This window comes from Oryzias latipes, chromosome 18 (assembly GCF_053564925.1).
Source record: "Oryzias latipes strain Hd-rR chromosome 18, Olatipes_Hd-rR_3.1".
Taxonomy (NCBI): domain Eukaryota; kingdom Metazoa; phylum Chordata; class Actinopteri; order Beloniformes; family Adrianichthyidae; genus Oryzias; species Oryzias latipes.
The window spans coordinates 4,179,240-4,206,609 of NC_136254.1; the positions used below are offsets into that span (position 1 = coordinate 4,179,240).

General features: G+C 42.7%; 1 protein-coding gene and 1 long non-coding RNA gene across 2 annotated transcripts in view; one reads left to right on the plus strand and one right to left on the minus strand.

The window, feature by feature from the left end:
• The window catches only part of LOC101166009 (mitogen-activated protein kinase kinase kinase 11), a 62,938-nt gene that overhangs the window by 8,582 nt on the left and 26,986 nt on the right, over window positions 1-27,370 (minus strand). The window contains exons 2-9 of the mRNA XM_011487749.4: window positions 24,378-24,558; window positions 18,209-18,357; window positions 16,661-16,836; window positions 13,165-13,411; window positions 8,788-8,904; window positions 2,780-2,951; window positions 2,595-2,707; window positions 1,833-2,441 (exon numbers count right to left, since the gene is read on the minus strand). Of these exons, the coding sequence (XP_011486051.1) occupies window positions 1,833-2,441; window positions 2,595-2,707; window positions 2,780-2,951; window positions 8,788-8,904; window positions 13,165-13,411; window positions 16,661-16,836; window positions 18,209-18,357; window positions 24,378-24,558 (1,764 nt within the window). The remainder of the gene's footprint in view (window positions 1-1,832; window positions 2,442-2,594; window positions 2,708-2,779; window positions 2,952-8,787; window positions 8,905-13,164; window positions 13,412-16,660; window positions 16,837-18,208; window positions 18,358-24,377; window positions 24,559-27,370) is intronic.
• Window positions 13,311-18,047, plus strand: LOC144987296 (uncharacterized). Its single transcript, XR_013651174.1, has 2 exons — window positions 13,311-13,450; window positions 16,679-18,047. It is a non-coding gene; the product is annotated as an uncharacterized LOC144987296 (long non-coding RNA).

Consider the following 27,370-nt stretch of genomic DNA (forward strand, 5'->3'; position numbering starts at 1 on the left):
TGTAGTAGGTAACACTAGTTCAGAAGTTTTCATGGTGCTTCTAATCACTGCTATTTCACATTTGTTCCTAATCAATAGTTAAGAAGTTTTATTGACTTTTTTGCCCTGACTGCCTTAAGGTTCTGCTTTTTGTTACTGTTGCAAAGTTACATTTACTTTTTAGTTACTTTAGTTACCTAATTAAATTAAATAATTGAAAAATTAAATACAATTAAATTACTGAGATCATTCAGCTAACTAGAAATACTTACTGCTTACAGTGTTGTAAAGAAAAACAAAATTAAGTAGTTTGACCTTATACTCCATTTGAGTCTGAGATTCAGGTATTTTGAGTTGCCTTTGATTCTTTGACATTCAGCTTAAAGCTTAGTGCATACAGTTTCATCTTCAATCTTCTTCCACTTTCGGCTTCTCCCATCAGGGGTCGCCACAGCGAACAAGTCGCATGGTAAATTTGGCAATGTTTTTTACGCCGGATGCCCTTCCTGACGCAACCTTCTCAAACCGGGCTTGGAACCGGCAGAGGTAGAGAAGGGAACAGGGAGCAGCGTGGAGTTGAACCCTGGTTTCACGGATGGAAGGCGCCGCAAACCAGCACGAGCTAAACTGGCTCCCCCAGTTTCATCTTCAATGCATTCATTAAATATCTTGCTGTCCATAGCACTAATTCCACCCGTCACTCCATCCAACATATTCCTATCTATTCCTGCCATGTCTTCCACATCTCTGACATGCTTCAGTCTCTCTTCAGTGACGGTGTTGGATTTTTGATCATCGCGGTGAAAAACCACCAGGGGGCGCGCTGATATGTGTGTCAGTTTAAATATATCTGCCTAAAATGTAATAATAACCCACTGGCTTGTTCCTTCGTTGTTGCTGTTTAACATTGTTTAGTATTGAATTGTTACATTCAATAAAGTTTGAAAAAAAAAAATTGAGTGAGCGCGTGCCGCGTGGTGCTCGGCAGTGACAGCCCCGCGCGCAGGCGGGAGAGGAGGAGAAGAGTGATAAAAGGTTTCCCATAGAAACCCTTGAAGTCTGAACACAGGACTAGCAGAAAAAGTGAATTATAAAGACGAGGTAAATCTACACGTTTTCGCAAAATATACTTTATTGTAAAAGGTGAAAAATGTATTAATTGTTAGATATTTTAGTGGCCCGAGCGGACAAGTAAAAAATAAAGTCTTGTGGTCCGTACTGCTCGAAAAACAGGACCGGGCCAGCGGACAAATGGCTATGTCGAGCCCTGCCTTCCGTCCTGATACTTTTGCTCAGAGGCCTCTCTGCATTTCTCAGAAACACTTAAGGGTCTCCATCGTGCAAACCAACTTTTTTTGAGCTTTAGGTGGATTAAAATGTTCATTTCTCACTAAAAACAACCCCAAAGTGACATTCTGATCTATTCACGCATCTATTTCCTATAAAACTCCGCTCTCTGAGCACCAGCCCCTCCCAATCCACGAAAACGAGTGGGCCTTCATCACAAAGTGAGGACCCGCCCCTTCCAGGAAGAGTCTGAGCTGCCCGCTTTATACACTTTTCTCAGTCAGACATGAACATGTCTAAGTCCACTAGAAGGAAAACAAAGATCTGATGGCGATTTGTGCAGATTTGTCCAACTGAACGCCTTCTGTGCAGTAGACACGGCACAGAGGAGATGGATTGACAAGGTCGGCAGCCAATCACAGTTCATCGCTTTAAAAAACAACTACAGTAGAATTCAAAATCGCATTTATAAAACAGGAAGGCGACATTCAGCTAAGTCCTGCTAACATGAGCAGATGGTTACCTGGATGAACGTGTAACTACAGGGTTTGAGAAGACTGACTGACCTAGCTGAGACGCATGCAGACCATGGCTGGACCTCCTCCTCCTGTCAGCTCTGTGCCCCCAGGCGTCACTGCTCAGCTCCCCGTTGCTGGAATCAGAACTGGCGGTCCACTCTCCAGGGCTGGCCCTGTCCTGCTGGATGGAGCTCTGTGGACTGTGCGGCGTCCGCGGTGTCCGGGGACCGGCCCTCTCGCGGGGGTTTGGCGGAGGCGGCGTCAAGGGCAAGGGCTTGAGTTCTTGGTACTGCAGGGCTAAGTCCGGCAGCGGTCTGGGGAGGGGCTCGGAGGTGGAGAAGGTGATGAGGTCGTCCACAACTGGGGGATCGGAAATTAGGGGCTTGGGGTGGGAGATGTCAAGTTCAGAGAGTGTGCGGTCCTCCGACGGCGGGTTGGTTCGTGGGGGCACCCTGGGGGGAACATCCAGGCATCGGCCAACTCCTACAGACGCCAGAAGAGAGCCGCAGACGAGCAGAGCCCGATGCGTGTTCTTTACCACGCCACTCGGAGCGCTCCTCTCTGACATGGGGGAGCCAGCCGGGGAATAACCCCCTTCCTCACTCCCCGAGTCTCCCTGAGAGGGAGGGAGCCGCAGGCTGTCCTTCACGGAGGAGCCTGCGGAGACACAGCACAACCAGAGAGAAAAGGATGACTCTGCTGATTCATTATTCACTCAACTTCTATTTATAATTCCTCCTGGTGTCACTCATGTGAATTTTAACAGTGGCTAAAGACTGACAGCTCGGCTGGTGAAGTAGGGCGCCGTACCGTTTTGAGCGAAGGAGGGTGTCGGCGTAGTGGACCGGTACTCCTCAAAGTCGTCCATGGTGTCTCCATTGTCATTGCTGTCTGACTCCAGGAGCTTAGCTCTCATGGAGAGGCTGAAATAAAGCAGAAACCCCATGAAGAGCAGCCGTGGATTAGGCCCATCAAGATTCCCCGTGAACGCCCACCTGCTCTCCTGCGGGCTCAGCCGGAGCACTTTAGGACTTTTGGGGCTCTTTGGGCTCTGGGGCCTCCAGTGGGTGTTCAGTCTGAGGTCTCCGTTGGCCTGTTTGAGCGAGGGCGCCTCTAAAGGCCAGACGGGGCTGAGGCCAAACGTCCGGCTGCTCTCGCTGGGACTGACTGCAGAGAACAGAGAAAGATGGAGAATAAGGCCTGAAATCACATCCAACGCAGAGACGCTCACCCCCCCCACCCCCCCACCCCACCCCATGCTGGTCCTGATGCAGTCGAGGGACGGTGTGGATGCCGACTGCAGCACATCAGCACCACCACCGGTGTGAAAAGAGGTGTGGAGCAGAACATCTCAGACCCGCCGTGCTCATGTAAAGCACGTGAGGAGCTTCGGTGATGTCGAAGCAAATGCAGCGCTGACACCTCCCTCCATCCCACACGGCACATGATTCACGCTCTGGTTTCACTTCTGACACAGAAAACCAGCAGGTCCATCTCATGTTGCCTCACGTTGAGCTCAGAACGCAGAGAGACAGGCAAGGCTGTGTTTGGTCACGACTGTAGTAGGATTTCCCATCAAGCACTGGGGTGGGTCACCGATCTTTGCCGTGTCACACAGCCATAACGTACAATGTTTTTGTTTTCCTAAATCTCTTTCTTTATTTTTGTATCTTCCAACATGTTTTGGCGCTTAACTACACTTTTTCACCTATTTTAACCATTCAGCTACTAAAATGTTCAGCTCTTCCTGCTTTGACTTTTGGTCCTTCAAATCCTTGAACTTTTCAACATGTTCCAGGATTGTATGGACTACAAGTCCTGCCTACTGTATCTGGTTAGTGGCGTCATGGCTTGACGCGTGAACTGGCATTTTTCACAATTATATCTTTTTTGTTATTGCTCTGATTTCACTTTATTTATGGACAACTTTGATCATTTCCTACTTTATTTATTTATGAATTTTTGCCAATTTTAACCCTTCAAGTTTCATTTTCATTCAGCAATATAACATTCAGCCCTGCATTTTATTTTTTTTGTTCGGGAAATGCTGCACCTACTAGGTCTTGAGTGTTTTTTGCGTCGAAGGTCTCAGCGGACAGGTCTTTATGCGTATTTTACGTAGTTTACATGCAACTATTCTGTGAATCTTATGCAATTGTGTCTGATTTTTGCAACTTTGTGGTTTTCCAGGCCCGTTCCACGTCTGTCTAACGCATGCACCACTGATGTGTAACTGTTAGCAAATATGGTGCACTTATCACGATGAAATTACATTGTGTTTATTCATACTTCTACTTGCAATGTGTGCAACGTAGCACAGGAAATGCTCTGTTGGTAAAGAACAGGGTTCCTGTACCGGTTATCTTGTAGAACTCTGATTTGTTTCGTTTGAAATTCGATTTAAATCCATTTTTTTCTCCCTTTTTTTACCTTGTTTATAAAAATTACAAATGACAGCATATGTTTAACAAAAACTACTTGTTTTTAAATTATTTTGAAATATGCTCAAACTTAAAGTTCTACTAAATACTAGCTGTAAATATCTGTAGATGTTTTGTGAGCGACCGCTAGCTTGAGCCTCTCAGAAACAGGCGTTTTTTAATGGGGAGGGGGTTCGTGTGTTTGAGCATGCATGGTTTAAAGGCAAAGCAGGTCCACAGTTTGGGTAAATATCAACATTAGCTGAGACCGTCACCCCTTCAGCTCAAAATCAACTCATATTATCACCTCTGCTACAGGGAATGAAGAATAAAATATGCTATATGTGCTGTAATCCCAGTCATAAATGAACAGCACACGATTTCAGCGTTAGAAGTGCTGACATGTCTGTCAGTGGTAACACAGAGAAACCGGATTTCCATTAATCATGTTGTCTATATGCTGATGGAAGGAAGAAATGCTGAGTTTTCACAGATCAGGGTGTCAAACATCTGCAGGAGTAAACCTCCGCCCAGGTTTGGAGGCTTTTTGAAGATTGCTGCAGAAATGTGAAAATCTTTTTAACGCTCATTAATGCTTTTTTTTTTTTTAAGTCAATGTATAAAACTGGCAATAAAATTCAAATGATTGGATCCCTTTTTTCTTCTGTTTTACAGTGGAGGAATGATTTATGCGCCCTAGTTTGCAAGGTTTTAAATTTGAATTCCGACCTAATTATTTCCCAGTTCTTGACTTTTTCCCTTAAAATGTAGAAGGCTGTTATTGTTCCAGTAATGAGTGAGCTAGATTTATTTAAAAAAAATAATAATACGCACAAGCGGTGCTGCAATCTTCTGAGGCGTGCGCCTTTTCTCTCTTTTCTTTTCTTTGGAAATCTGTTGAACAGCGTGTTTAACGCCACGCAGACCTCAGTTTTAACTGAAATCTGCTCGACCCTTTAGGAAACTGCTTTCTAAAACGCCCTTTAGTTGAGGATTGGAAGCTAAAATGTAGCACGTTTAAAGAATAAAAGGGATTCTGAAAGCTGCTGGGACCAAAGTGTTGGAGGCAGCAAACACAAAAGCTCAGCTAAGAGTGGGATAAGTAGAGACGTTTCTGGTCCCGATCAGATTCCGGGTCATTTGATTGTCCCGATCCGATACGTTTCTGACACATTTGAAAACAGATTCAAATTGTGTTAAGTTTGATATGTCTTTGTTTGGATTTATAACTGCTGGCTGTACTGTTCTGTGCATTATTATTGCTGTGAACATAAAGCATTTAAGTCAAATCAAAGATTCAAATTGTCCCCTATTTTTCATTTATGTACCTAAACATTTAACACTTAAATAGAGCATTTATGTCAAGTAGCTCCAACAATCAAGTCAAAATAGGGCAACTATGAAGATTTCTGAAACAATGTTCTGTCTATATTTCCTAATATAGTGTTATTTAGAATCATAGGCATTATGTTTTCTAATGAAAGTAATCTGCACTTATTTTAGATGTGCTATGTTGATTTCTAAAATAGAGTTATGTCCATTTTTATACAATAATTAAGTATTTCATCTTTGTCATGAGATTTATTGATACTTAAGGATTCTTAGTTCAGTCTGATAAAATGTTAAGAACCGGAATATGATAAATCATGTAATGACAATGGTTACGGTAGAACAGGGGTGGGGTCATATAAGTTCGCTGGTGATGTAGGGCACCGTAGCAATCTTTGATTTAATGTCTTTGTATGAATGTGAAAGTGCTGATTGTATTGTTTTGTGCATTGCTCTTGCTTTGATTGCTTGAAATAAACCATTTCAAATCAAATCAAAACTGTGAAAAAGAAAATGTAGTTAGCGATTAATGAGTAGAAATAGGTAATAATTAGTGTAGGCCAAACTATTGATCATATGTGATCAATTATACATTATTACAAAATAAAAGTCATGACTTTCTTCCAGAATTGTTGCTGTAGCACAAATATGATGAGTTTTCATGACTAGCTCCTATCAATGTAAACATGTATTCATTTTGGTTGTTTGAGACATTATGTATAAATGAATGCACGTTTTTTTTAATCACTTTTTCCCGAGTTTGCACTTTGCAGACAGCAGCTGTCTCACTGTCGTCTCTCTGTTAAATGTTTGTATGATATTAAAAATGTTTTCATTGCCTCTGTAGGTATTAGGGATGTCCCGCTTGGATCAGGTGATCAGAAATTGGACCCAATGCCGTTGTTGGTGGCTCAATGAAAGATGGGGTTGGGACATTTCATTTACTCTTATAATGACCCAGCACTTTATAGATCCATCTTCTTATTCCAGATAAATCCTCTACTAGACGTCTGTAGATCACGACCGGATCAGCAAGTGTCTCTATTGGGTCGTGTTAACGCAAACACAGACATGTTAGGAGAACAAAGATGAGCTTTTTGATTCTTTGTGAGGAGAACGGCTCTCTGGTGCTGCGACAGACGGAGACCCAGTGAGACGCTGCGGTATCTACACCCCTTAAGGCCAGAAGGACCTACTGTGCTAATAAAAGCTATAGCGTGATGTTCCTGCATGCTGATGCCAGGTCTGAAGAGGTTAAAACAAAGAATCCCATATTCTCTAAAAAAACAACCAAAACTAAAAAAGTCTTCCATTGATTTGAGCTACGGGTAGTCATGAAAATTCATCATCGTATTTATTCTAGAACAACGAAAATCCTTGTTCATTTTTAAGATTTTTGATGGAGATATAAATTGCATCTGATCAAAAATGTCCAATAGTTCAGAAGATACGAAGCTTCAGTCAAACTTTCTCACATGACTAATTATTATCACCAGTTTTTACTAGGTGATAGTTAACTACTAGTTGATATAGTTGAACTATTCTTACTTGATTGTTGCGGCTGCTTCAAAGTAGGGCTCTGTTAAAGATTTTAAATGTTAAAAGCAGGTTAATAAAGAAAAATAGGTCAAACCTGCATCTGTTTATTAAATTGATCAAATGTGTTACAAAAGTATCAGGACTCGGTATCCATCCATACTCAAAATCCAATGACTCGGAATCGGATCGGGACATCCCTAGGTAGCATTGAGACAAGCCAGGTTTGGAGGTATTGAGCCCGTAACTCTTTTTTTTAACGTGCCTCCTGCTGTGGCTTCCAGTAATAAAATGTTGCGATCTGTTCGCAGTGTGCAGACTTCTATTCATCTGTAATAACAAGCGTGAAATATGTGGCGCTGATCATAAAATTGAGAATAAAATACCGTTCCAATCCCTGATCGGGATACAACATCCGTTTGGGCCTGATTTTTGATCACATGACCAGATAAGTGTGATAATATCGTTGGGTGACGGCGGTCCACTTGAGGGCACTTGCATCGTTCTGTCGTACCAGACAAAAATGACTGCAGCTCTTTGGTCTGTTTGGGTTTCTGTCCTCTTGGGTTTGGCAGCAGGAAAAACGAACGGGAGCAGGTCTAAATAAAGAGGAACCGACTGAATCTAATCCTGCCCGCGCAGACAGGAAGTTAATAAATAAATAATCGGGAGAAACATCTATATGCTGCCAAACGCATATGACACAGCAGGCCAGCTGGGATTCAAAATGTGCTAACTAATACAACCTCTGGGTCCATTAATTCCATAAAAATAGCATTTTCTTGTTATCTAATTTAGCAGAATGTGGTACAATGGAACTGAGCTCAGCAAACTCCTGCTAATCAAGTTGGCAGTTCCCAAGACAAATATGTTTGGTAAGCCCCGAAGATAAATCACTGCATGCGACTATGAGGGCAAGCATAAATATCCACTAAACACATTTTAATGACAGGCGCACTCGTGGCTTAGTGACTGCCATTAAGGAGAGTCATTAGGAAGTGCGGAAGACTAGCCTGCTACCTCACAAGGCCGGCCGATGTCTGGCATTTACTTCTACAAACTGCACTCTTGTTTTTTTTTTCTGCTCCATTTTGTCAAATCCCTTTTACTGCCTGCGTCTACACGACAAATTTCTTTTGTCCCTTTGTTAGGAGGCACTGTGGAGAATCCCCGCTGCACAGAAGGACCTGGGGACATTTCTGTGAGATCCCGGCAAAAAAGCAGAGGAGATATTGTAAATCTGTGTGACCGCTGCAACCCTTCTTAACCCCATCTCACACAGCAATGAATTCCACCCTGCTTATTTTTAATTCAGTCAACCGCACCGCTGCTGCAGGCTTATGAAACCGTTCGTGCCCGAGTCCCGCGGTCACATGTCTCCCCCTGCTGCTGCAGTCAGGGAACTGCACACAGGAGCAGCAAAGGGGGTCTGAAATGGAAAAAAGGGCTGAGAGGAAGTCAGATAATATTTGGACTGGAACGGACTATTGAAAGGGAAAAGGGTGTGTGAGAGAGGGACAGAGCAGGGAGGGAAGAGACGGGGAGCGTGGGGCCCAGCAGGAAACGATGGGAGACAAAAGACGAGTGGGTGGTTGAGAGAACAGATCAAGAATCGGTCATCCAAGCTCTGCTGCCACAGCTTTCTACACGCATCTCCACCTTCGAATTGAAGCACTCAGTCCTGTAAAGTCAGTCCGCATGATGAGATCCGGACTCACGTTGGATTGCGCGAAAACGTGGGCCGAAGGAAGGCGAGGAGCCCGAACCCAAATCCGGAGAGTTCCTCCTCTTTTCCAGGCCTGGGGAGGCCTGCACTGTGATTTTATGGATGAAATCTGCAAAAAGGATGGAAAGAAAAAGAATACAGTCATTCTACTGTCACGTTTCTTCTTCTACAATGCAGAGCAGTGGTCCACAACCGTATTCAGGCCGTGGGCCGGTTTCATGTCAGACAACATTTTCCTGGACTGGCCAGTTCCAGGCGTCTGATTTTGTCTTCTAGCTTTTGAGGTTAAAGTTTACCTTCATTCTCTGTCAAATATCTTTAAACTTTATTTGTACTATAGATTTTGTGTAGGAGCCATTTGAACGTGACCCATAAAAAGTGGAAGATAAAAACAACTTTATTAGCAGCATCCATAATGGTTTATGGGAACAAATGTCCCAATAATTCCATGGTCTCAGTAAAGTCTCAGTAAAGATTTCTTTTATTTTGAAGTCAAAGGGTCTTCTTCTGTTTCCTTTTCTGCTAAAAGAAACTTTGCTGAAACATTTGTTTGTTAACTTTGCTAACTTCTTTAAGAGCGTAGCGGTTGGATTTTTGACTTGTGGCCGAGCGACTTGACGTGGACGTGGTGGAGAGAAACCGGTAGTTTTTCAAAACAAGGCGTCCTTCAGAATCAGATTTTCAAATAAAGAGTTTCTGAGGCAGGTTCTGCTTTTAGTTCTGACTTCCAGTAGCAAGTTACAGAACCAAAAAATGTGTGTCGCTAAACAATTTCAATATACGTTAAAGTTTTCACGGTACTCTGAAAAAACCCTGCAGCTACTTGATCCTCCTTATCCAACGGTCTTACTTGAAAACCTCACAAACATTTGCTTCAGGTCAATACTGTGCTATGTTCTAAAACGCACGCCTGGGTCCCGACAAGGCGGATCTGTGGGGGCTTTTGTGGTCCCGCGGAGAGCATCTTTGAGATAGAGAAAGTCACTTGTGTCACAAGAAAATGCCTGTAAAAGGGGCGGGAATTTTTTAAAGCATTGAGTGACTTGCTGGCGAAGTTAACATTATAAAACGGTTTGGGTAAAGTCGGCGGAAAACCCACAAGCTAGCAGTGAGTTTCTGTGAAAAGCATCAGTTTGTGCTCAAATGAGAAAGCAACACAAAAGAGACACAAATGGGATTAAACACCAGAACACAAGTATAAATAATAGACAGCCACTCTGATGTAAACCATAACTCAAAGTAGATGAGACTTGATACATCCCACTGGGAGAAACTCAGTTCTTACCTCTACGTACTGAGGGGTTCAAACCCTCATTTACACTGACCTTAAGGATTGAGGTCCTCTGTCGTATTTTATGCAATAATTCAAACTTCATGGGGTAAACTGACATTTAAACGGCAGAAGGGATAATTACTAGACAGGACTGTCTCGCGAAACATAACTCAAAGTTTAGACGTCGGGTTTAACTGAACTGGACTGAAGGAGTGAGGCGTCACCCATAGAAAACGCCTCTCTTCCGGTTCCGACAAAATGAAGTCAATTCAGTCGCCGAACCAGAAATCCTGAGTAAGCCGTAATTAGCCCGAGTCGGTCGGAGGCTACATTTCTATGGCAACCACTCTCTCCGATCAGGAATGAGCGTGTTCAAAGTCCATACCCGATCCACTGAAAGCGGGCTCAGGAGACTCTGTCAATCAAATGGTTTGAACCTAGTTTGGTTAAGGCGTCCGATTGGTAGGTTTATAATTAAAGTAACTAATGCTACATGTTTATTTCATACTAGAAGTCTATGAGATTTAGGCTCTTTTGGACCAGCTTGTACTTCCTGTTTGGAACACGAGGGGGGAGGGGCCCCTCAGTCCAATTCCTACATACAGTCAATGGGTTTAATTCTGAGCTGTTAGTGTTTACAGTAAACCCTTGTTTTTCGCGTGGGTTACGTTCCAAAAAGACCCCGTGATAGGCAAAATCCGTAAAGTAGAAACCTTTATTTTTTTTAAACTATTATTATACAATTAAATACTCTATTATACATTGAAAAGAAAGAACAAACCAATTTAAAGGCTCAAGCATTTGTTTCACAAATCAAAAATACTTTAGAACGATTTTTTTCAACAAATAACTTCTGTACTGTACTGTCAAATAATCATTTTAATCATCAATGAATGTGAACAGAAGGCTTCAAATCGCGGAGATTAGCCCCGCCCACCGCGACCCGAGTATTGGATTAATCGGGAGAAAATTTAAAATGATTATGAAAAAAATACAAAGTACAGTTGGACAAATAGTGACTCAGGTGTATTTCACTGCTCCTACAGACTGAGCCGCTGCATCCTGACTCCTCTCTGCAGTGTTTTCTTCTTCTGAAGCCCGCGGTGCAGCTGTGTTTGTTCAGGAGAAGAGCATGGTGATAGGCAGTTGTTGTCGCTCTTTTTTCCTCTTTGCAAAAAGATCCTAATACACCGACATGCCACCATCAAGAGAATTTGCACGTAGTAATGAAAATTTGGAAAGCTGTTTTACGTACGTGAACATATTAAACTGCAACGTTATTGGCGCACAGGTAGAGAAGAAGCGCAGTGACTTTTTAGCCAATCAGAATGCAGAACACAATGCATGATGCAAATCCGTGAAGTAGCGAAACCGTGAAAAGCAAACCGCGTTATAGCAAGGGATCACTGTATTAGCAACTAAGCCAAAAAAATTAGCTTCCTATCATGAAATATTTTTAATGCGCCAACAGTGTTTCATTGGATACAAATATTTTTGTTGCAAAAGAATAACAAAGAACGTAAACTACGGCTGTGTCTGAATTCACTAACTACTCCTTCCTTAACCCCCCAAAACACTGTCCAGTGCCTTGGATTTTAATGCAATTCGGTTACATGCTCACTACTTGTCACTGTATTTTGAAATGATAGATTTGGATTATTGACTGTATAGGAACTGGACTGAGTGACCCCTCCCCCCTGGCGCTCCAAATAGGAAGTACCTGCTGGGTCCAAGAGGCCCAAGACTTCTGTAGAGAAATAAACAGCTATAACTCGGTTATTATATTGGTCTGAATAACCATCCTCTCTCTGATACGTTTTTCTTAACACCTTTTTATTTATCCTAATTTTTTTCCCAATTATCTTGTGTTATTCAAGTTATAAACAGATCAATCAGATGCCTCAGTGAAAACATGTGGTCCCCCCCGCCTTGAACCTCTGATTGACAGATTCAGCCACTTTCTTTGGAAGGAGTGTGAAGTTCGAACAAGCTAATTTCTGGTTGGCGACAGCAGTTGCCATAGAATTGTTGAATGAGACCGAGTCGGACCAATCCCTGTCGTCTTGTCCTAAAGGGCGGCGCCCGTATTGCAGGAAAAATGGCGACTGAATTGGCTTCATTCCGCTGGAGCCGGAGGTAAGGCATCACACGCTCAGTCCAGTTCCTATTTACAGTCACCCTGACAAAATGGTGAAGACCCTACATAGTGGAATAACCAGGGAGTGGTATTTTAAGAGCTAGCTTGTTACCCTGATACGAATGTGCTAAGCTAACAGGCTAGCACAAGGGAGATCATATTTCTAACCCTGGAGAACCCAACAAGAATTTCCTTCAAGGCTTTTGAAGTTAATTAAACAGATTTGGTTTTTGTTTGTTCAATTTAGAAAGCAGCAATTAACAGCAGCCAAAAAAACGAAAAATAAAAAACAATTACCTGATTAAAAAGAGAACAGGTTAAATGAAGGCTCACTGTGGCTAATCTGTTAGCTTTGCATGTGTGCTCATGCTAACTTTCACTTTGCAAACAGAATTAGTTTGAAACTGATGTCGCGTGGACGTGCTTTCTTTTATTTCTGGTGGAGGAAACACTGAAGTTACTAAAAAAAAAGTGCAACAGCAGCGCAGTGAAAAAGAAAGAGACAACGACAAAGAGAGAAGAAGAAAAAAGAGGAAAACGAAAAAAGGATGCAGGCAGATAGAGGTGGAGGGAGAGTCAAAACACTGGCTGGGGAACAGGAGGAGTAAAGAAAGCGGCGAGCGCCAGAGGCCGGCGTACCCACAGACAGGAAGAGTCCAGGCGTGGTTGGCTCGCTCTCCCCCCTCATCAACCCCCCACCGCTGCCACCACATCACCGCCCTGCTACTGCTGGGAAAGCCCTGACCACGCATGCACGCACGCACGCCTGCTTCGCCCGAAATAAACGGCAAAGCCCACAGGAGCTGGCTGCATGACTGCTATAAAGTCCTGGTTAAAGGATCACGTCTGCCAATAAACCAACAACTAGAGTAACTTTGTTGTTGTTCACGTTTTGTGACAAATGTTTCCATTTCAGCCGATGCTCGCTGGCCAATGCTTGTTTGGAAGCAGACACGCACCTTGAGGCATGCTGATCTTCTCGCCGTTCTTGCTCTTCAGCTTGTGCTTCTTGAAGGTGCCCTTCCTCTTCTTGACGTTGGGCTTCTCCTGGTTCTGGTTCATGTGGAGGATGAGGAGGCTGAGCTCGCGCTCGAACACGTCCTGCTCCCACTGCGCCAGCTCCTGCTCGCGCTGCCGCAGGAACTCTTCGTGGGACTTCTGCTCCAGAGCGGCTCGCTTCAGCTCTTCCTCGCGGCACCGCAGCTCCTGATGGAGAAGAGGAGTGGACCGGGACAGGACCGTTCAGTAGGTTGATTTTCTGCCAGTGTGGTGATTCCAACTCTGAACCATAACCTTTGCTTTAATGTTTTACAAATGACTTTAATCACATCTATTTCACATAAAACGCAGGGTAAAGAATTCTAACTTGGTTGTTTAACAATCACTTTATAGAATACACAAAACATTCACTTAAAAACTATTTTACGTCGTTGATAACATTTGCTCCGACTCATCTGAACCTCTCAGAAACTCTTGGAAAACTAACCAAAAGGAAAGACTCCAGGGGGGTATTCCAGAAAGCGGGTTATGTGAGTTACCACGGTAAGTTTGAGGCTAAGGAAGTTGATAACCTCAGCTTTCTGTTCAAAGAATGGAGGTATGTTTCAGGGTAGGTCAAGTTGCCATAGCAACTCATGCTCTGAACATAACCTGGTCTGGAGCAGGTTTAGATGAAGGTTAATTGTTTTCAGAGAGGTGAAGCAGCATGGTGTGTCCATTTGAAGATGATTTAGTGGATGAAGAAGCTCAGATAATCCTTTTCCTCCCAAGAGAGGGTGATAAGACCACATATGGATGTTGGAAAGATAAACCTTTTTACTTGGATCTAACTTAATTATTTGCTAAGATAAATCATTTTTTGGAGTTCAGTCAACTTATAAATAATACATAGTTATCAGACATTTATTTTACTATAATTCAAATTAATTCAATGAAGAAGGTGTAACTTTGATGCTGCTGTTAGATTGGCAGCGCAAGGAATTGTGGGATACCATTCCCTTTGCCTGTCTGGACAGATTTGGGTTTAAGTGTGGGTTTTTGACCAGATGTGTATAGTTGTAGCTGTTTTGCTGCGTTTTGTCTAGTTATTTTGTCCAGTTATGTTATGTTTAATTCTTTCTGCACCATAATTGAGAGGGAGAGGATGATGTGATTATTTAGCACCACGAGTATTGCATAATGTAGTAAGAACAGCAATTAAAGTCAGAGTCATGATAACTGAATGCAGGCTCAATACTGCAAATCCACTCTTTATCATTCATTTCAGTTTTTTTTATAAAAATGAGAATATCAGCGGGCCAAAACTGAAACATAAGAGAGTTCAAGAAGTACAATAAATTAAGATGGAAAAACTTTAATTGAATTGGAGTAATATGAAATTTAGTTAGATAAATTTGAGTTGTATAAACAATTATTAGAAATTAAGTTGAATCAATTTAACTCAATTACTTGTTACCAATAGAAGTAATTCATTTAAGTTGGCAAAATTGGACAAGTTATACAGTAAACCCTTGTTTCTTGCGGGGGTTACGTTCCAAAAAGAACCCGTGATAGGCAAAATCCGTGAAGTAGAAACCTCTATTTTTTTCTTAAAATTATTATACAATTAAAAACTCTATTATACATTGAAAAGAAAGAACAAACCATTTTACAGGCTCAAGCATTTGTTTCACAAATAAAAGTACTTTAGAACGATTTTTTTCAACAAATAACTCTGTACTGTACTGTCAAATAATAATTTTAATCATCAATGAATGTGAACAGAAGGCTTCAAATCGCGGAGATTAGTCCCGCCCACCGCGACCCGAGTATTGGATTAATCGGGAGAAAATTTAAAATGATTATGAAAAAAATACAAAGTACAGTTGGACAAATAGTGACTCAGGTGTATTTCACTGATCTTCAGACTGAGCCGCTGCATCCTGACTCCGCTCTGCAGTGTTTTCTTCTTCTGAAGCCCGCGGTGCAGCTGTGTTTGTTCAGGAGAAGAACATGGTGATAGGCAGTTGTTGTCGCTATTTTTCTATGGGTTTTAGAGAAACTCAAATTGCAAGATGATTTGCGCGCACGTGTTGTAAATTTGGAAAGCTGTTTTACGTACGTGCACATATTAAACTGCAACGTTATTGACGCACAGGTAGAGAAGAAGCGGAGTGACTTTTTAGCCAATCAGAATGCAGAACACAATGCACAATGCAAATCCGTGAAGTAGCGAAACCGTGATAAGTAAACCGCGTTATAGCGAGGGATCACTGTATATATATGCATCACAAGGAAAATAAAATAAGATCAGAAACTCGTGCGTTCACTTTGTTCTTTTTCTCCAAGCAGAAACTCTTTCTTTTTCTGATGCAGCCATATTATTTTTTTGATGGACGTATAATCTTCATACGCCGTCATTAAAATGTCAGACTCCGTCTCACTGAAGTATAGCGCTCTTTTTTTTTCACCACGTGTTTCCATGGTGACTCCAGAAATCTGCGATCTATTGAGAATGTCTTTATGTACCTGCTGTGCACGTGCATTAACCCAGGGTTACCAAGTCGAGTGTAATTACGCTAACTCCGGTCTTTTGGAACCGACATACACCGAGTAAGCGAGTTCAGGCGGATTTCAGCCAGAGTTCAGGCTTAAAGTCAGGCTAGTTTAAACACGCTTCCTGGAATACCCCCCTGGACTTTTAAATGGACCATTGAAACATTTAGGTTGAATTGTTTAAAATTGTTTGCCTTGTCATTTTAGACTCCCAACAAAATATTAAGTTCAGAGGTCTTGTGTTGGTTACCTTCTCCCTTCTAGTCTTACAACAAATGAGGCAGGTATGAAAATACTGTAAACAAAAGAAGGCTTTCAGTAATGGAATTTTTTGGCCGTTCATCGCCCAGTTTGAACGGCCAAAATATTGAATATTGAATATTGAATATTCATTTCAGAGTTCTCTTTTGTCTGCTCTCTTTGCATTTTGTACATTGATGAAAATAATGTATTCTTCTACACCCACCTAAAACATTACTGTATTCACCAAAAGTCCAAATACAATTAAATTGGAAAATTAGGGCTGTTGTTTATTTGATAAATGCATCAATCTTTACACATGAAATGTCAATTCAACGAATCAATAAACACTTATAACTAACATTTGTAATAAAATAATTTTTCATCCAATAATAATAGTTTCATCAATGCTCAATTTAAAGCACAATAAATGTAAAAACAGCTTTTTCTCTAACTAAATGAGATGCGTTTGAGATGGAAATTTGAAAACTAAATATCAAAAGACATTCAGGCTAAACATCACGTCAGCGAAGGTTCTGTGACTCTGCAAACATTTGGAGACGGACAGTCACAGCTGAGTCACGTGGGCTACATTTTTAACCCGTTCAGTTTGGCCTCTAGATTTCTTTTTCCTGTCCGAGTTCCTTACCAAAATGTGCAGAAAGCTGTCCACAACTTTACCTTTTCCTTTGACCGCAGTTCATCAAACATGTCCTGAATCTCCAGCTTCCAGTCCTCCTGGAGGGAGTGGAAGGAGTCCTGCGGCATCTCTTCCTTCACCTGCTCCTCCAGCGCCGTCAGCTGCGTCAGGATGGAGCTGAAGTTGGGCCTTCGGTGAGGATCCTGGTCCCAGCATTCTGTCACACGATCAGCACACATGATCACAACTTTCCACCATCGCACAAGCATCACACATCTTCATAGAGCTGGACAAAGAGCGCCAATAGCTGCATTTCCATTACAACTTAGTCAAATTTAAAAAAAAACACACAATTTCACAGTTTCCATTCAATCCTAATTGTGTAAACTGACTCACGCCATAAGTCGTTCAGAAACATGGAGACGGATGTGAACAATACTTTGATTGACAGCAGATGCTTTCACATTTCTGCCACGGCACTGGCGCTCATCATCATCAATCAAAGGAGACGTCGGCGTCTCAGTAAGGCCGTGGAGTGGCGAGCTCCTTACACGTGGGAGGGGCTACGGATGAAGCCAACTAGGGAAATGGTGATTTTCCAGAGGAGCTGTGGATCCAACAATTCCACGTGACACGCTCAACTCCTGATGAGCTGTGGGACGCTGTGGGACCTCTGGTGGCGCCGCTGTGCAGCGCCCAAGGCCGACAATTCCTACCAAGAAGCGCATCGCCAGCCGTTGTTGGTCACATGACTCGTTTAATTAAAAAAAAGTGCTCGGTGCAAAATGAGTTTAATGTCGCAGAAACCGCCTCCTCCAAACGAAAAACTTCTTTTCAATAAATGAGACTTTTTTTTTTATTGTTGGGTTTCTATTAAGTAAATTTATTATTGCAAATCCAATGTGAGCAATTTCATAATCAAGAGAAACGCAGCTAACGCCACATCTGTTGACCTTCTCTCTCCTGCTTCCCGTTTCACTTCTTTAATGTTGCTAAGAAGGATCCCAACACTGGAAAACTGGCCTAGATTTAAGACTAAACAAGTGTCTGAGATGGAAAATGTTTTAGAAATATCCCACAAAGTCTGTGGTTTCTATTTATGTAGTTTAGGCACAAACTCAAGACAAGCGGATTCCCTGCTGGAGGTGTTCTGCTTAATTAACTCGATAAAACTTTAGGTCTAAGAGGCGCATCGGAAACCGGGCCAATGCCTAACGAACCCTCATGAGGTGATCAGCAGTGGTTTGATTCCCTCTTTATTTTTTAACAAAAGCAGATTAGCTGACATGAAGGGAAGCGGCAGACAGCGAAGGCAGGAAAGGTTCTGGTCGGTACAACACAGAACACAAGAAGAGCATAGACGGATCTGACAAAGCAGCTCTGACAAGAAAGAAGAAGAAGAAGAAAGTCCTCTCCACAGCCAGGTCATTACCAGCCTGCAAGGATTTGTTTTCTCTGTTGCAGCACAACTTTGTGAAGAGGCGGAAAAACAGCTGACAGCAAAGCAAATTAGGGATCTGCCTGCATGAAACTCCTGTCACTGCCGATCCTCTGCTCGGGCTGCATTTAATCCATGTTCAAAGCCTCACCTGACATGAGCTGTGCGAAGGGCTCGGGGCAGGTGGAGGGGATGGGCAGGGTGAGTTTGTTCACAGCAACCCCGTAGGCCACAGCGAGTCCGTCGATCCCTCTGTAGGGCGCTTCTCCTGTCAGCAGCTCCCACAGCAGGACGCCATAGCTGGGGGGGGGGGAAGGGGAGATGCTGAAATATAACCGAGTTCCAACCCCATCAGAATCAGCTCAATATGGACCCATTGTACGTTGAAATGACCGTTTTCCAAACGCTGGTGATTACATTGGAGCAAATCTAACACAGCAACTATGATGATGGCGTTTTTAGACAAAATCCAAAAACCCCGTCTCATTTTCTATGAAGGTTCCTGCAGAGGATTAGAAAATCAGCGGAGTTGTGGGCGGGACGGTTGAGGCGAAGTATGTCCGACTCTGTTTCCTGTCATCCATTGGTTTACACTCTCCAGCCCCTCCCTAACATTAGCGGTGCTGCAGAAATGGCAGCAATATCAGATCTATCCAAAGTTAAAATCTAATAATATGAGCGTTTTTCACTGTCTGAGTCCACTCAAGATCAAAACGTTGATGGTTTCTTTTGGCAAAATTTGTTCCAACGCAATGCATTGTGGTCTACATTCGCCGATCTAGTGAGCATTGATGCACACTGGATTTTGGAATTATAGATTCGGACAGCACTACAAAATAGAGAAACGCGCTGTACAGAGCGTAGGGAAAGAATTCTGATAGGAAGTAACAACGCAAATCGCATGAAAACCTTCAAAATAAAGCAGGAAATAAAGGAATACATATGAAGAACAAAAAAAAAACCTTGAAGAATCTGATAATGTCTGTATTAGAATGCCTCTAATTTTTAAAATCATGTTGCACCTCCGTCTATTAAATGTTGAAAGAAGTCTTAAAGGAACAACCGCTCCTTTAGTTCTAAACACAAAAACATCATCCCTTCTTACAGGTTTTCTTGTCAGGAAGAATTTCTAAACGTATTTTATGCTCATACTTGCTTGAACTACTGTATGATTTGGGCTTTTTGTTGTGGGAACATTCTATTTTATAAAGCGGGAGCTCACAAAGCCCAGAGATCTGGACTGTGTGGTGCAGGACTTGGATCTGCCACACTGTCAATTAGCCTTCTGTCAGATCTGCCTGAGCGCGCTGTGGAGGCCAGCTGGGTGGAAATGCAGGTCCTAGCCTTCTTTTGTTGTTAGTTACTTCTATAATTACAACTGCCACATGCCGTGACTGTGCAAAAAAGCTTCTCACCAGCTCACCTCACTTCAGTCGACATTTTTAGACGAGCAATGGAGGATGCACGAGAAAGAATCCAGTCCTTTAGCTGTTTTAGAGTTTTTGCTGAATTTATTTTTATTTCCTCCAAACTGCTTGGCTTTTTCTTGCCCTGAATAAACTGGACAAAGACAACATTTGTTCTGCAGACCAGCCACGGCGTTCTGTTAGCGAATATTTGCAAAGCACTTCAACGAGGACTCCATTCATGAAGTTGCCTGTGAAAACCCGCAGCTCCCATCACCACGGAGTGAAACGGCATTTCCATGTGTTTACAGTCACACAAAACTGGGAGAACTCCCACACGGCTGACCAATCAGCAACATCAACGGAGTGACGTCATGTTAATGGGAAAAAGGATTCCAGCGACATTAATCCATAAGAGAAGGCCTAACAAAAAGGGGGGTAAAAAAAAAAAAGCTCTTTTGGGAAAATCTTGTTAAAAGTGGAGGGTTTTTCTGGACAGAGAAACTTCTGACAGTTTTTGATGTAAGAATTTATAATTTGAGTATAATTTATAATTTAAGTTCAAATTTTGCTCGTTTTTTTTAATAGCAAAGATTTTTCTTATGCACATATTTTTGGTATTTATGTTAAAGTCTAAGAATAAATCAATAGTTAAAGAAATCATGTTGCAAACTTGATTGGCTAAAATCAAACGGATTGAGTATTTTGTGGTGCCGCTGAGATATTTCATTTAAAGATCTACTCTGAACAAAATAATGTTTTTGGTGTTTTAATACATTGTGGTGTGTTTCTGGTGACGGCGAACATTTAAACAGGAAAATAGCTTAAATTGAATTTTTAAGTATTTTTTTATTGTCATTCTGCTCATTTGTGGCGTGTTCCGTGCTCCGCCCCACTCCGATGCATCGGACGTCTTTGTTTTAGCGCCCATATTGCTCGCCATTTTTATTACGTCCATTATGTTATTAGGGGGGGGGGGGATGTGAGCGGCTACCGTGCCAACAGCCCAATCCCACAAGTCAGAGGTGAATATCTGATGAACTACTGCTTCTTCTTCTTCTGTGTTTTTTTATTTTTATAGATCAAACAGATGATTAGAGAAGGACTCTAACAGCATCTACGCTACAAGAGCATGTTTGCTTTTTTCCCCCTTCTATAAAACAAGAGATAAAACTGTCAGAAACGATGACACGGTGGCCAAAGGGCAACACAAGTTCTCTCTCAACAGATCTCAGTCACAACCTCAAAACCACAGACCAGAGTCAGGACGCTCCTCACTTTCTGAGTAGTCAATCAAGCACAGACACTTTTCAGATGAAGAGCTGTGGGCGGGCTCCGGTGCGAGCCCTCCTCCTCCAACCACACTGGAGACAATGGGACAGTGTGCCGCACACACGCCACGCAACAATGCACAGAGCCGCCCTTTGAAGGGACGCCATCGCGCGGTCGCAGCCTCACGGCGGCAATCCATCAATTTCACCTCAATCTATTCATCACTGACACCGCCAACCCTTCGTTTTCTCCTAGTGTTTCACTTTAAATGCAGATAAATCAACAGAAAATCATCTTTTTGGAAGAACTGCAGCTACTCAACAAAAGATCCCAGACTCTACCGTCAGTCATTTGTCCAAAAACTACAATTCTATACTTTCCTGTCAGCAGACAAAGTCATTCAACAACCACAGTCAGGTTTTAAAATGTACACACTTACAAACACTTACAATGTGAAATGTGGATTTTTTAAATACATTATTTTAATTTTAATTATTTAATGTATGCCCGGGGGGGGGGGGGGGTGTAATTGACTCTAAAATTTTAAGGAAAGTTTTATGCTTGTTTAATTTAATTGAATTGAGTTTTGCTAAACAAAATATATTTGGGTTTTGAATAGAAATTTGACAAGTGAAATTAGATTTAATCACACATTAAATCGAATTCAATTATCAGGTTGTTGGTCGAAGTCAAATCTACTCAGAAAACCTTCTCAGATCGATTAAAAACCATCTCAACTCAACCCAACCCCAGTGTGTGGGACGGATGGCGTGTGGATTCTTTTATCACAAATCTTCTGCTTCTTTGAGCTTTCGACTATTTGTAAAGCCTGAAAATAGAGGTAAATGTCCAGTGTAAGCTTAGGGAGTTTTGGGGCTAATAAAGTAGTATTTAAACTATACGAAAAGATTTTAGAGCTAGAAATCCACCTCTCCACTAGCTATCCTCCCTTATAAAGCTGGAAATGAAGTGTTGAGTGTGCGTTAGCATTAGCTCTCTGGAGGATGTTTAATTGAGTGTAATTTGGGTTGGAGTGCTCGCCCACGGTTCCTCGCAGCATCAACAGAGACACGCCTTGTGGAGGAGATGGGTGGGGTGCAGAAAAAGGTGAACTTCACTCCTTACAACATGTTCCTGTGAACACCCGCTCAGGAGATCGGTGATGAAGAGATCAAAGGTGAGGTGCCATGAAACCTTTGTGAGAAATGTGGATGACAGTCCTCCATCATTTGCATCACAGCCCCAGGTTTCAGGTCACAGCTGCGTGGATACGGGCTGTCTGAGGGTAAATAGATGGGCAAACCTGTGACCCGCACAAATATCACAGTCATAGACGGCTTGGTGAGTCCGTACATGTTTTCTATGGGCATGGCGACAGGTCGTATAGCGAACACGGGAATAACCCAAGAGGCCGAAGTAGGTGAGACCCAAGCATGCCCCCCTCCACAAAACCTGGCTTTGACGAGTGCAGTTTTTAAGGCATGAAGCACCAGTTGTAGGAAGCCAACACTTGCACCTTACTACTACTGCTCCTACACTTGGCTGTGGATCCTCTGGCTCGTCTCGCGTCCTCATCTGCCCCCCAACTCATCTGGATGAAGCCCATCTGCTGGACCATTTAAACATGTAGTTGTAGAGTTAGATAAGCTAATTCCTGTCTAAGAGTTCTGGAACATCGCCTGTTCGTCCTGGGGGAGGATCCCTCCTTCATGTGGACACCCCTGAGGTTTCTTCTTTTGTTTTTCTGGAATCAGTTTGGTTTTTTTTTTTAGGTGTTTTTCCTTGCCGTAAATGAGGGTCTAAGGGCACAGATGTCCAGCTTAGTTCAGTCTGTGTAGTTAGTTCAGTCTAGAATTTTCCTATTGAATTCTATGTATTCATGATCCTTTTGATATTATGTTTACAATTACCAGTACGAAGCCCATGGAGACGACTGTTGTTGTGATTTTGAAGCTATATAAATTAAACTGAACCTTACTAACGAATAGAGGGCAGCGTAAGGAAACCCTCCGATAATATTAACTGTATGTCAAAAGTCATCGGTTACCACACACACAACAACGGCACGTTCCATTTTCATGAAATCCCTTAATGTGAACTACAAGACACCCTTGGGCTTCACTCCATGTCACCCTCCCAGGGTGTGGACGAGCCAGAAACCCGCAGCAACTGAACGGGTCGACCTCCATGCGGGTAAATGTTAAGTAAGGGTTAATGGCAACCGGTTGCTTCCGCGAGTGAGTTTTTGATAATGAACACCTTAAAGACCATTAACTTGCTTATACCATGGTCACTTAATATAGAATAAATATTCAATCAGTCTTTTGTACTTAATTTTTTTTTTTTTCACAAAAAGAGAACTACTTGTGACGTGGAGCCGCTCCGACTTCCGAACTCGACTCCAGCGGCAAAGGAAACGTATATATATATATATGCTGGTCGTCACGATGGGTTAAATAAAGCATCCAATCAGAGAGAAAGTTCACCTCTTACCCCTTGTTTTTGTCCAGATGATGAAGGCAAAGGTTGTTTTAAAAAAGCCGGTGCAGTGATACAGAAGATATAAGATAGTCTACCGGAACTACTTTTTGGGGTGGTCATCACTTTTTAATGCACACCAATCACCAATCAGAATCGGGTATTCATCCGGACCATAGTACAACACTTTTTAATGCACACCCAGCAGACAATCAGAATTGAGAAAAAAACCCGGACCGTCGTATAATAAGGCTTCAAAATTTTTGATAAAGTGATGTTCAACTGAAAATCTAAAGCGAGAGGATTTAGCATCTGACAATACAACTACCAAACCAAATGCAAGAAAACAAATAAACGGGATATTTATCACGGAATACCTGGTGATGGGAAGTGTATTGCCCTCATTAAGCCCACTTTATAACAAAAATCAGAATCCCCCCTATCGTGTATTCAAACCGAAAATGTGTTCCAGATCATCAGTGGAATTGAACTCCGGTTCACTTTAAGTGAAACAAGTGTGTCCATTCTAAATACCCCCTTATGCTAGTTTCATTGACTTTTCATTGGAGGGGGCTGTTTAGGAGCAGCACAGAAAGTTGACATAAATGCTGCTTCAAATAGAAAAGAGCAGAGAACATCACATATCTGACAGGTAAAACAGCTACAATTAAATGGGGTTTGGGCTTCTCTGCTTTCTTTTGGTTCTATCTTTGTTGGGTGTTTTCTGTGATGCTTCTCCGCCTCCATCTCTCTTAGCCCTTGTGATGTCCTATGGGGTCCAGATGACCCTACCCTTACATCGACGTGTTATTCTTACCATGACAAAGGTGGATAAAGGTGGAAAGATTTCATGTAATCCATGGACACCAGTGAAGATCACAAATTATTGAAGAAAAAAGATTCAGAGCACTGTCTAGTGGGTCCAGATGACCCCACTCCCAATGTTAACGTTAACAAAGGCACGTTAACGTTGAGTCCGTTTAGAATCTGTCATCAAAGGCCCTTTTACACTAAAAAATGGCTTTTATCAAACTTTTGTGCTTTTGTTTTGACAGAAGGTATTTTCAATAAATAAACCGTTTTCCAAAATTGAAAAACGCTAAAGTTTGCAATTGTGTCATTCATGCAAAATATTAGGGATCTCAAAAATCCCTTTGGTCTCACCTCCAGACGTCGCTGCCTTTGGAGAACGTGGACGACTTGATGACTTCAGGGGCCATCCAGGCGTAGGTGCCAGCAGTGCTCATCTTGGTGGTCTTGTGCCACTCTCTGGCCAGGCCAAAGTCGGTGATCTTCAGGGTCAGACCCTCCATACATTCATTCTCTATGGGCTGAGCCAGGAGTACTAGAATGGAGGGAGTAGAAGAAAAGAGAAAACCATCAAAAGTTTGGTCAGGATGAAATCATCATGAAGCAGGGAAGCACAGACATGCCTCGCTTTGGTCCCTTTGTCTGTGTCTACAGAGAGGTTGGACGTCAGAATTCAAATATTCTCACTTCCTTTCTCACTTCCTCCCCTCCTTTGGCCGATGCAATCTCCACAGACAGCTTGGACGTTTTCAAGTTTCTCATCTCACGCTTCACTTCTTCACTTTATTCATGGGAGCAGACATGCTCGGGTATCAATGGGTTTGGCCTCACGTATCAGAGCAGTCATGGACACGACTGTCCCCCCACAATGAAGAGCAACTGAATAGCCACAAGTATGAATGTGTGAACAACATGCAGATGGTTGCATTCATGTGTGCTACAAACTGCAGACAGTAGGGGAAAAAAGAGCATGTTTGATGGTAGACTATAAATATTGCATATATCCTTTTGAAAACTGACAGGAGTGATGGCAAAAGAGTCACCTGAAAAGCAGCAGACAGGCTGTTAGCATCCCAATGACGGGCAGCTAACAGCATCAGCCCCACATGCCGCCCTGCAGCTGCAAAGCTGCATGCATGAAGCCTTCCGCGGTGACAGACCGGTCGCACTTTGCAGTTCCCCCTTTCCGCGCCACCATCTCTTTTCTGAGCAGCTCATTACTGTATGCATCTCATTCATGTGCACAAGAGGTGGAAGTGGATCGACTTCCTGTCGACAGATTTTCAAATGTTGCAGCTGCAACCTGGAAGCCAGGTGAATCAGCGACGGATGAGAGGCTAAGCTAGAAACAGAGACAAGTACATTGGCTGCAGCCTAACAATTGACATAAACAAGTTCTTTTTTTTTTTTTTTTTTTGTATCCAGGCAGTGTTGTGCAATTCTGCACGAGCGAGTTTCTGAGAAAATAAAATATACTTCTGAGGACGTCAGCAGCTGCAGAGAGACTCTGTCACATGTCACAAGATGAGTGGCAGCAGTCTTCCTCTTCTGCTTTGCTGACGGAGAAAGCTCGCCTCACGATATTTGCAGTAACTTTCCAACTCGCTTGGCCCGCCCGCCTTTATTCCCCAACATTATTGGTAAAAATATGAATTTTCTGTGGCGCTAGGGTTGTCACATTAATGAGGCTGATCTCTTTTCCGTGCAAATAAGCCAGTCTTGCTCTGGTTCCCTTTGTCACTTACTCACACGTCCCGTGCTGCACCTCGCAGCCCGGCGGCAGCGCGTTTGACGTCACAAAGGAATGCATCACAAGAGGCTGTTGTTTGCAGCGGTGGAGTGGCTGCAGGACCGGCCTCCTTCAGAAAGGGTTTGTAGGACAAATTATGAGAAGGCATAAAAACACGAGCGGCACAAAACAAAGACTCCACTTCACACCTCATGTCCCATTCACTTTATTTTTCTGTTCACAAAAATAATAAACGATAAAACTGCAAAGATTACCAGCGGCCAAAACAAAAAGTAACGTTTAGAAAATTCCTCGCGGAACCTTTCAGCAGAAAGTCCATGTAGGTCCTGTTTTTGGGTCGAGGAAGAGGGGGGGGTTGATCCTTCGCTCTTCTTCTTTTGTCCCTGTGTCTACCACTGTCTGGTTGAAAACAAGCTGTGGTCACTCACCCCCCACACCCCCTACTTCCAGCAGAAGGCTCACTTGCCGCATTGTGACCCCATTTCTCTGGAAGTGACGTTGGAATCGGCAACTTGGCCACCGGTGGCAAAACTGCCACTGAAACAAAAAGAGCCATTCCTCTGCAAACAAAAGCACAGCTATTTTGGGACGGGGGACGGGGGGGGGGGGGGACGGGGGGGGGGGGGGGGGGGGAGGCCGCATGGGTCCAGACACCAGCAGGGACGGACCACATGGGGGGGAGGCGGCTCTGCTAGAGCTTCACTCACCTCTGTGACGTGAAGGAGCAAGCAGTCCAGCTGAGCATACGCTACGAACACTGGAGCCTTTACATGTAATAATATGTATTCTACGGTGGCCCTGAAGTGCAAATCCCATCAAAAAAAATCACTCGCCGCAAAAACTTTTTAAAGATCACAACAACTATTAAAGAAGCCAACGAATATTTAAAAAAACTTCATGTCAGCCGGTACACATCTGTGTCGTTCATTAACTTCTGATACTCAACGCCATCATCCCTTGAATAATACTATTAGCTCAAAGTTTTTGGTTGTGTGAGAATTCCTTCCCTACTCACTACATAGGCCGTTTGCCGTTTTTTAGTGCTTTACGGATCTACAATTCCAAAATCATCCAGTTCCCTAGAAATGTTCCTGAAGTCTCTGCGAAAAACCAGTGTGCATCGATGCTCACTAGATCGGTGAATATAGACCACAATGCATTGCGTCAGAACAATTTTTATCAAATAAAGAATGTATTTTTTTAATAAACACTCAACTTTTTCCATCTACAGAAGACAGTGGACTCATAGATACTTGTCACAAAACGCTTATATTAATTAGATTTTAACTTTGTGAATTCAAAGACATCATATCCGCCGTGTAAAGTAGTGAGTATGGTGCCTGAATACCTTTTCAAATTCAGGGCACTTTGTAGTGCTGCACTATATAGTTTTTTAGTAGTTAGACACAGCCTTAGTTTTAGTTATGTTACAAGTGGAGACATAAGCTAGTCAAGACTGTCCAGGTAGTAAAAAGTTACTGAAATACTTCTGCATATAGCAAACTTCATCAGTAACTGCCTTTCCATCACACATGTGCAAAACTTTACTTTGCAAATAAACACAAACCAACTCACGCGATAAGTCTTTCAAAAGCAC